Source organism: Sinocyclocheilus rhinocerous, unplaced genomic scaffold, assembly GCF_001515625.1.
Source record: "Sinocyclocheilus rhinocerous isolate Xijiao unplaced genomic scaffold, SAMN03320098_v1.1 scaffold1899, whole genome shotgun sequence".
NCBI classification, from domain to species: Eukaryota; Metazoa; Chordata; class Actinopteri; order Cypriniformes; family Cyprinidae; genus Sinocyclocheilus; species Sinocyclocheilus rhinocerous.
Genome location: NW_015660895.1, coordinates 521,073 through 532,526, shown reverse-complemented (window position 1 = coordinate 532,526; position 11,454 = coordinate 521,073). Strand labels below are relative to the sequence as shown.

Genomic DNA, 11,454 nt, shown 5'->3' with positions numbered 1-11,454 from the left:
CTCGTGAGATATCGCTTATCATATGATATAAATATGAGACAAAAACTCATACAGGGGCATTTTTGGCCACTAATTACTCTCTATAAATAATTGTTGTTGCCCTGCATCATATCTGGGGATGGGGCCAGTGCGTTAACTGCGTTAAAATATTTTAAATCACATTATCTTTCCATAACTAATTCATTAAGTTAACACGTTAAACTGACAGCCCTAATTATTACATATATCACATACCACCACTATAATTATAATATAACATCTGTCTTTATGAATGTTTAGTTTACCGAATAAAATTTTTTAAATGCCATGCCAGCATCATGACAGTTGCAATGGGTTTTGTGTGTAGTAATATGCTTTGTATGGCCTTGGAATACATCTCGGAGTGCATATTTTTATTTGTTTGTTTGTTTTTTGTGTGTGTGTTTTTTGGAACTTTTAAAGATGTGGTTGTATGGAAAGAGGTGTGTCAAGACTCATAGATTCAAGATTCAGCCACATGAGGGTAAGTAATGACAGATTTTTCATTTGGGGGTGAACTACTCCTTTAAGTCTTGCAGACGTGCTGTCTCTATCAGAGCGGAGTTTGTGCTTGTAGCAGAGAGATGACCTTTGGGACAAGGGCAGATTGACTGAGGCTGACAGGACAGAGACAGTCTGTAACATTATTGAGCTAAAAGTCAGCTCAAAGTCTGTCATGATAAGATCATTTAATTGAGAAGGATCTCTAAAATCTGACTTTGTCCTTTCATGAATAGGGAAGAGGCTTTCATTAGAGTAATTGGGAATATTGTTTTCATTTAAAGGTGAAGTGTGTAATTTCTGAACCAAACAGAACTGCAAGAACAACTTGATTTTTATAGGAAAACATGAAAATAAATAATGCTTGGATGGTATTTGCTGGAGTCTTCTGTGTATGCTATTGCATTACATGTTTTTTTTTTTCCTGCTCACTTAAGAAAGTAATAGCCACATGATTTAACATTCACAACCAGAATGAGCTATCCATATCATTTTGATGCTTAGAATTAGGGGGTTGTTCAAATGAGCAATACGTGTCTTAGCAAACACCAATAATAGTTTTCAAACAACTTTTTCTAACACTCTAATGTAAACTGTCCCGGTTGCATTCAGTTTAAAATATCCAAATATGTCAACGTTCTTTGTGAATGAAAATATGAAAGATGTTTCATGTGTACTATTCATGGAAAGATTTTTAGTTGGTAGTGACTTGAATGTCTTTACAAGTTACTTGTGATTTTAAATGAATTGAGATTATACAGGATTGAAAATACATACATTTCATTTTTAGGCGAACTATCCCTTTAAGGATAGAATTAGCTTATTTTTCATAAAAATACCATTTAAAACCAGAATATAATATAGTATATACATGTGTTATTTTAGTATCGTTTAGGTACTTTTATATTTGCATTAGTATTTTGAATACATTTTATTTTTATATTATAGTTTTTTGTTATTTTTATTAGTTTTTGTTTATAGTTTTAATTCTTCTTTTTTTTCAGTTTAAGTTTTAGTTATTTGACTATGTGCAAACATCAAGTTTAACTAAATTAAAATGATAAATGTTGGCAACTAGCTAGAATAAAAAAGATTTTTTTTTAATTATTTAAAATAAGTTATATAAGCAGTATATATACAGTGTGTGTGTGTGTGTGTGTGTGTGTGTGTATGCGCATACATACTGTATGTATGCATGTTTGTACTGTTTTTTATACATTTCTTTTTTTAATTATTACATTCAGCAAGGATATATTAAATAGATGAAAAGCGATAGTAAAGGCTTATGTTGTTACACAAGATTTCTATTTTGAATAAATGCTGTTCTTTTGAACTTTTTTATTAATCAAAGAATACAGTATCACAGGTTCCAAAAAAATATATATAATAATAATAAATCAGCATAGAATGATTTCTGAAGGATCATGTGACACTGAAGACTGGCTGATGAAAATTCAGCTTTGCATCACAGGAACCAATTATATTTTATAATATATTCCAATAGAAAATTAGATTAAATTATTAAATAAAATTATTTTCCAATAGAAAAACAGAATACTGTTATTTTGTTTTTACTAGATTTTTCAGTAAATAAATTCAGCCTAGATAAGCATATGAGACTTCTTTAAAAAAAAAAAAAAAACATTATTAAAAACTTACTGATCCCAAACTTTTGAATGGTAGGGTATGTATATAACTTTTATTTCAGTTAATATTAAATTCAAGTAAGGGATTTTTTTTTTTTTTTGGTGGTGGTTTTAGTTTTTTAGTTTTAGTTAACCATTATAACCCTGATGGTATAGCAATAATTGTTAATTATTTATTTTTATATCTAATGCCTAATCCTAATATTTACATCTTATAGTATTCTTGCATAAAACAAAAGCACTTTCCCTGGGCAGTGGAAGTATGATGAATGACAGCCAGTCAATTTTCCACCCTCAGCCTCTGTAATTCTGCTCATCGCACACATGCCGTCTATTCTTCTCAGGTTCTTCCCCGATGTGACCTGCCACACTAAAACAAGCACCACACACCCGTGGCAGCAACCAAACCCCCCCAACCCCCCCAGATCCTTGCCTCCCACTGGCCACTGGCTGCGCTGCTGTATGACACTATAGCCCCACCCTTCCACTGCAACCGCTGCTCGCCTGCCATTGGCTGGCCTTAAGGCATGGGGTAGAATATATGTGGCCAACCTTGAAGTACTAAACTAGGGCACTGAGAGGGTTAGAATGCTCGAATGAGGGGAGGAGAGAGAGGGAAATGTTGAAGGAGTGGTGGGAAGGCGGGGTTGGGGAGACAAGAACAGAACAGGGCTATGTGCCTTGTGTATTTTTTTTCCACAGTTTTAGCACACAGCACATTTGAGCAACATTACAGGGCAATAACTGAATCATTGTGAACAAAACATTATTACACAGATTATTCTTTAAGACATCGACTATTTTTAGTGAGATCATTTAAAAGCATACTAAATACTAGTATGTACTGCACATTACACCATTTATTGTTTACTATTTAATAAAAATAGTATATGAAAAAAGTTCTATAATGCAATGTGCTATAGTGTTGTCACGTCTTCATGCTGCATCAAAAGATAATAATCAATCATAAAATTTAAAATAAGCAATGGTTGCAATATAGCATAGTGCAATTATCAAATCCAAGGCTGCAATTGAATTAAATAACTGTATAATCTGATGTGCTGTGTGTTAGTGAAGCATGACACTAGTGCTGTCAAACGATTAATCGCGATTAATTGCATCCAAAATAAACGTTTTTGTTTACATAATATATGTGTGTGTGTGTGTACTGTGTATATTTATTGTCTATATAAATACACACACACACATATATATATTTAAGAAAAATATGTTATGTTTATATATTAAATGTTTTATCTGTTATATAAATATCAATATATACACGTAAATACATGTAAATATTTTCAAAATATATACTGTATGTGTGTGCATTTATATATACATAATAAATAAACACAGAACAAACACATATTATGTAAACAAAAACTTTTATTTTGGATGCGATTAATCGTTTGACAGCACTACATGACACTGTGTTATGATCTGGTGTTTTCAACATCACGGTGCGTCTCAATTCACAGTAAATGCTGTGAACTCCATCACTGCATGTGCTTTAACACTCATTTGTGAATGCAACATGCACTAGGGTGTACTTTATTTAACGCATTTCCAACACTGCATAAACTTCTACTAAGTTTAGAGGATTTAACCGGTATTCCACCAAAATTAAAACTTTAGGATTTCAAATGTTAAAAGTTTGACAGTGTGACATTTGGAAGTGAAGAATATAAGACATAAATGTTAGTACTGTAAAATAAATTATCAAATATTATCGAATATTTACATAAAGGAAGTCATGAGCGCTTTGGTTGGAACATTTTTGAGATAGCTCATGTTAAAATGTATTACTGATTTGAACAACGTGACCAAAATAGCCTGAAGGGGTTGCCAAAATATGGCTGCTGAGTGAATTGATTTTTAAAAGAGATTTTGGTGGTTCTGTTGAATTCTTCACATTTTGGCAAATACTGTGTATACAAAAAATGTACATACTGAATACTGCAGAAATATCAATGTGTTATGTTAATTTGCTATAACAGTTTTTTTTTTCTATGAATGTACTTTAGGTTTAAGTATGACTACCAATGTACCATGTCTATCATTTTTATGTTTCAGGAAAAGGGGCAATCAGCAAAGGAACATCTATGATCAAATGAAGGTACACTATATGGACAGAATTATTGGGACACCTGACCATTACACCAACAGGGATTTCACATTCATTTTCCCAGCATCCACCAAACCCAGACTCACCCATCAGACTGCCAAACAGAGAAGCGTGATTCGTCACTTCACAGAGCAGGTTTCCACTGCTCCAGAATCCAGTGGTGGAGTGCTTTACACCTCTCCATCCAACGCTTGACATTGTATTTGGTGATGTGAGGCTTGCATGCAGCTGTTCGGCCATGGAAATGCATGCAGTGATGTTTTTGTGTGGATATTAATGGCAGTAGAAGTTTGGAACTCTTCAGCTGTGGTCTGTGGAATCAGCAGAGCGTTAGCGACTTTTACACTCCATGCTCCTCTGTGACTTTACCTGGTCTTCTGCTTTGTGTTTGAGTTGCTGTTGTTTGTAAATGCTTCCACTTTCCAATAATAGTTGACTTTGGAATATCTAGCAGGGATGAAATTTCACAAACTGGCTTATCACAAAAGTGGCATCCTAGCACAGTACCACACTTGCTCTTCAAATCAAGTGTTTGTAAATGACCACTGCATGGCTTGATTTCATTCACCTGTGGTGAATTCAATCATTAAGGTGTGCCCCAATACTTTTGTCCATGTAGTGCAACTTAATAGACAGGTTGCTGGTTACAAGTGTGCTTTAATGCCTTCCCACCTCCTTCTACTGTGTGCGAAGCCAGCATATTTCACATTTCAGATTTTGAAAGCGGCTGACAGTGTGGCTGATTGCTGTCATCATTATTGTTTAGTATATCTTTTTGTGTTTGACAATTAGAATAAATGACCAGCAAGTGTGTCATTCTGAACAACTGTACAATAAATAAATAAATAAAAAAGATGAGTCCAATAAAGCTTGCGAATTTGACTGCTCAGCTTCACAACTCAATCCGATACCGGGTTGCAGTGTTGCCTAGTAACAATGGCACACAACTGACCTTATCTCGTGTGGTCATAAAAATGTATGAAGTCCCCCCTATTTTCCTTCCTCGGTTCTTTATTCCCCGCTCTCCATGCACAATCACTCGCACGCAGCCAAGGGCAAAGCACACTATGCATTTTCTTATTCCCTACTACAGCACTGCTATCGTGCATGTGTGAGTGTGTGTGTGTGTGTGCAAGCTTTGCCTGGGAGCTCCCTTGTTTCATTACAGCGTTGTTATCTGAACCAGAACACTGTCTCACAACACACACTGGGTAGGAGGGAAGCAGATCACATGGTTTAAATTTAACACTCACACACACACACACACATGTATCTATAAGGGAGAAAGAAAGGGAAATGTCTGAAAGAGAGAGGGGCTTATAGAAGAGGCTGTACCTTTATTGGATTGGCCTTGACAGTGATAATTTCGGCAGAATCCATTCAGCCTCCGGGGGGAGGACAGACACCAGCGTTCAATAACACCTGACACTTTTTTCCCATCATCCACCACACCGAGGCTACAATGTAATTCTACTGTGTCTGTTGCAGCATTGCGCCAATTTCTTTGGAATATGATTTTACCTCTAAAGATTGAATAAATGTACAACTCTGAAACGGCAGGCAGCTTTGGGGGACACGGAAGAATATTCATTGGTGTTTGCAAAGGCATTAAACTTTTATTGTGGAACTCATTAATTTGTATGCGGTTAATTAATTTGATATACTAAATTAATTAAACATGATTCATTTGTGATATATATTTGAGAAGTTATATTCTGTATACAAGCATTGTGTGCTTCAACAAAAACAATATTTACTCAAAGAAAATAAAAATATGATCTTGTTTTAGCATTTTAATGTAGATTACATTTTATTTTTGTAGTATTCTATTATTTTTATGTAGATTACATTATAATACATTATTTTATTATATTTTATAATACAATTATTTTGGATATTAATAATATTTTTATATATTATTATTAGTATATTTTTTTATATATTAATAATAACTTTTTGAATGTGGCTTATATCAGACAGTTCATTATGTTTTATGAAATATGTTTTATTATGTTTATGAAATATTATGCTTATGTTTTTCAGATTTAAGAATGAAATGGAGGCAAAGCCTATAAAGTTGTGCAGTGAAGACTGGTTTCAAATTGCATGTTTAGCATGTCTATGGTGATAGATAGATGTAACAACTTTTGAATGGCCATCAATGGAGAAAATAACTTGTTGCTACAATTAGGACTGCTCACAGAGTGAACAGTTCACAGTTGCTGTTTTTTTTCTTTCTTTTTTTTTGTGCTCTTCAGTGCAGATTTTCCATTGATTTTCTGTGTACACATGCACTATACTGATCCAGGTTATTACTACTAAAACTAAAACCATAAAAAAACACAATTGTATTGCTTGAAATAATAATTAAAAAAATTATTTAATAAAATAAAATAAATTATATTATTATTTTTCATTTTCATTTAGTTTAAGTTGAAGTACTAAAATAATTAGAACTAAATAAAACTAAAACTTAAAACCTAATAAAAACTATAGACATTTTTAAAAAATAATAACCAAAATGACAAAAACACAACAAAACCATAAAAAAATTTTTAAAAAATAACGAATAGAAAATATAAAATCTAATTCAACATATTACAAAAACTTTAATAATATATAAATTAACAAAAACTATAATAGCATATCAATGATACTAAAATAACACCTTTGTGTCTCGTGTCTTTTGCAGCGTGATACTGCATTCTAAAAGCACGATGATCAAGCAAAAAGTAGATGCGTCTTTTAGATGTTTATATTTTTACTATTCTTTGTGATGGGCCTTGGCCTCTAACTGTGTATTTATACTGGCAGGGGTTAACAGGGCATGTTAACCAGTGAAACCTTAACCCCTTGTGTCAAACACCTCATCATTTAACAGTCCATATTTCCTGTCCTCCATCTTCTTCAAGGGTAAATCGTGTCAAGTCACGTTTAATTGAGCCAGATCAGAATTGGTCCAGAATCAAATCGATTTTTGCTGAACACACTGTCATCCACAGCACTTCTGTGTCACATGGGGGAAACAGATTTTGGCCACATTTAACTGTGATGTGAAAACAGCCTACAGAACGTAATATGGTTTCTAAGTGGATTTAAGTTTTAATGGCGATTCCAGCCTACCAAAACATTTCTCCTCTATGTCCTCTAGTTCTTTTTCGAAGGAGCGGCGATCAACACACCTCGCAGTCATATCACAGAAGGTGTTTGTGATGCTGAGTGCAGAGCGGCTCCGGCCCCAGGGGGCACCGTGAGGCCGCGAGGGTTGCAGCAAGACTTCACCACTCGACCTCCCGCTGTCCTGGGAACAGCTGCGGCGCAGTGTGGTGTATGAGCGTCTGTCGGGGCGCAGATGGCGGGCGAGGGTGATACCTCAGAGATGGCAAGCGGGCGATGCCCCTTAAGAGAGCAAGCTGGCAGGTACAGGGACGGTGAGCTTAACCCTGCCAGCTGAGTGGGTCGTCAGGAAGTGTGCATCGTGTGCAGCGATGCACACTGCAGCACGGACAGTTACACACCAAAAACAGACTACATGTGGAAAATCGAGTGTAGGGGATCGCTAATGCCTACAAGCAAGCAGACAGGAAGGAAGAAAGAAAGAAAGAAAGAAAGCTTGTCAGTTATGTTTCAGTTCTCAGTTGTTTCTGTAAAAATGAACTTTTCCTGACGTTTCCTATTATATTTCCATATGTTTCTTTATGAGAAATCTAAAGAAACGTAATTGAGAGTACAGAGCTATAAAATTAATGTGGATATCAACATTAAGAAGAATATGATTAATTTTACATTTTATGTTTGTTTGCCAATTTTTTTTTATGCCAATTGAGACATTGTTGAGATATTCTCTGAAACTCCTGAGGAGATGCGCAAGATTATGGGATTTTTAAAAAATATTTTATTTTATTTTATTATAAGCAGGATACTAAAATCTATTTGTTCTCCATTTAATCTCTGGTGATGGTGGTGATGTCATAGAGAATTTTTTTTTATTATAGACTGGACTGAAGATGACAATTAAATTGACCAGAGATTGGTCTTTCAAAGTTTAGGAGGCTTAATAAAGTTCTCTAAAAAGTAAATAGGCTATTGGTCTATACTTTTAAATTATAGCATATATTGTCTTAAAAATGGATGTTTCTTCTGAACTTAATGTGGATAGCATCTGATCATCTTAAACCCTCTACTAAAGCTTGGCCCCCCCCTAAATTTGGAATCATATCACACCAAACTATTTTGGCAGAATCATTGTGGCAGCATTGAGAATCATTGTGGCAGCATTGTGGCAGAATGGACTGGTCACTCAATCCTTGAATGCCTTTCTTACTCACTTCCGTGAAGTCTTCGGTCGGCCAGTAGGAGATGCTTCAGTCTGTGAGAAATTATATCATCTGAAACAAGGCAAAAACCTCCGTGCAAGATTATGCTCTACGTTTCCGCACTCTCGCAGCCTCAAGTGCTTGGAATGAGCGCTCCCTGTTAACGACTTATCGCCAAGAACTAGAGCCCTCTCTGCGGTTGCATCTCTCCGCTTATGATGACACCATGGGGCTCGAGCGTTTCATCCAACTCTCCATCCAGGTGGCAAATCGGATTCACGGCTGTATGAAGGATATTCGATGCCAAAATCCACCCGTTCCGCTCCGCCAACCAGAGCTTCCCAGCCCTCCAGAACCACAGTATGAACCCATGCAAGTCGATAACACCCGGTTGTCCTCGGCCGAATGTCTGCGTTGGCTGACCCAGGGATTATGTCTCTACTGTGGCCAAGGTGGATATGTAATACGGATATGTCCCATCCGTCCCCCACGACCAGTGGTGAGTGTGGTTTCCTCTTCCTCAGTTAATGTACTGTACATCCTCTGACTACAATTGTGCAGTTTACTACCCCTCTCAACTGTGTTTCAGTCCATGCCCTCCTCGATTCTGGGTCAGCAGGCAACTTCATCTCCGCCGACCTATGCAGAATGGCAAACGACATCAGAAGGTACGTGAGAGGATGCCAGGAATGCACCATGGCAATGACACCCCGCCACTTACCATCTGGGAAGATCCTTCCTCTCCCCATTCCTCGGCGTCCATGGTCACACCTAGGAGTCGATTTCGTCACAGACTTACCAGCATCAGATGGTAATACTTGCATCCTAGTCGCCGTGGATAGAGTACCCCTGAAAGGACTCCCAACTGCCATGGAGACTTTTTAACCATGTCTTTCGAAACTTTGGCATCCCCGAAGACATAGTATCAGATAGAGGTCCTCAATTTATCTCACGAGTTTGGAGATCTTTCCTCTCGCTCCTAGGGGTGACAGTAAGCCTATCTTCTGGATACCACACACAGAGCAACGGTCAAACGGAGAGAAAGATCCAGGAGATAGGTCGCTACCTCCGTACCTTCTGCCACAGCCACCAGAACTCCTGGAACCGATTTATCGCCTGGGCCGAGTACGCACAGAACTCTCTTCGTCAGCCCTCTACAGATCTCACCCCCTTCCAGTGCGTAATCGGCTATCAGCCACCTCTGTTCCCCTGGGCCCGTATTCACGAAAATTCTTAGTGCAAAGAGTTGCTCCTAGTGACACACTTCTAAGAACAATCTTAGAAATGTGGGTGTTTCCTCTTAAAATTAAAGAAAAGATCCTAGTAAAGAAGAAAGTAATTCAGAAAGCATCTTAACCCTTAAAAGAGCTCTTAAGGTCCAAAATTGTTAGGAGTACTGACGAGGACTTTTAAGAGGCTTAAGAGTTTCTCCTGTATGAACGTGCAACGAGAGTCAAGCCCGTATATGCGCTCGCATCCTTTTCTGCGTCTCGCGCATGACACTGCATTTGAGTCACGCACTGTGACGCACAGAACACAAAACTGACGGAAACCACTCCAGTGAAGAACAGTGACTGGATCTAAAACCTTCAGATGACGCACGGCTCATTTCCCTGTCAATGTACCCAAAGTGAAACCACACATGAGCGGCTCTCTCGCACTGTACTACAACTAGTTGTCCAGTTCATACAGTGCGTGTTTTCCGAGAATGCGGTTGTGAGTCTTGAAAATGTGAGTTCGGTTATAGAATGCAGTTGTCACCCCCGTAAATAACTGTATTGTGTGAACGTAATCATGTTAAGGACCCAAATACAGGACTGACAACTGTATTCTGCATATTCTGTGTCACAACCTTCTATAAGCAAAGTGATCACACAAACAATTACAGCACTTTCAGAACCTTATTGTGTCGCTGTTCATTTCCTATCAAATACTTTAAGTACAACATTAACAGCATGGTAAATAAAAAAGTAATAATATATATATATATACAGTGGGTACGGAAAGTATTCAGACCCCCTTAAATTGAAACCTTAAAAGTAGACACTTTACTTACATTTAATGTGCTTTCTATGGACATAAAATCACTTTTGTACATTTATTTTGATGTGGACATCTTAACGTCTTTGACCCACATATATAATGTGTGTGTGTGTGTGTGAGAGAGAGAGAGAGAGAGAGAGTAAAATAGTAAAAATTACGCCTGTAATTTCAAAGTGAAGGCTTATAATTAACCCTAAACCACTTTCTCTTTTTTTCCCCCTTCTTGAACAACCAGCCAATCACAGTCTTCAAAAGACTGTGTCATACGTAGCAACGGGGTCAGCCCCGCCTCCTCACTAAGATGAAAGTCGAGTTGCTCTTAGATTGGTCCTGAATTGCTCTTAAGCTAAGACTCCTACGTAGAAATTTTTGAGAGATTTCTTAGAAGATTTAAGAATACGGGCCCTGGTGTTTCTGTTCCATGTTTTCTGTATAGCGGTTTTGAAACAATGCATGTTGTGAAAAATACTATTGTCCTGACTTAACTTGGCATCAAACAATTATTGTTTCTGATCTAGGGCTGTCAAAATGACTGAAAAACTAAATTCGAATTTTCTACTTAAATATTATCAAAATTTAAATTATATTCGAATTTAAAAGGCATAATTTCAGTTAGGGGGAAAAAATCTTTTGGCTTCTCTCCTGAGGCCACAAGTGGACACATCGAGCAAAATATTATGCACGTTTCTTCAAAGCGTAATAAAATAACACGACTATCTTTGAAAAAAAGTGCATAATGTTTAAAATAATGTTTATTAACCATATATAATTAATAAAGTTGCTTAAACAATTAGAAAAAAAA

At 36.7% G+C, this 11,454-nt stretch overlaps 1 protein-coding gene across 1 annotated transcript in view; it reads right to left on the bottom strand.

Moving 5' to 3' along the window:
* Positions 1 to 536: 536 nt before the first annotated feature.
* The window catches only part of LOC107726115 (uncharacterized), a 14,420-nt gene continuing 3,502 nt past the window's right edge, over positions 537 to 11,454 (bottom strand). The window contains exons 3-4 of the mRNA XM_016535619.1: positions 1,297 to 1,326; positions 537 to 607 (exon numbers count right to left, since the gene is read on the bottom strand). Of these exons, the coding sequence (XP_016391105.1) occupies positions 537 to 607; positions 1,297 to 1,326 (101 nt within the window). The remainder of the gene's footprint in view (positions 608 to 1,296; positions 1,327 to 11,454) is intronic.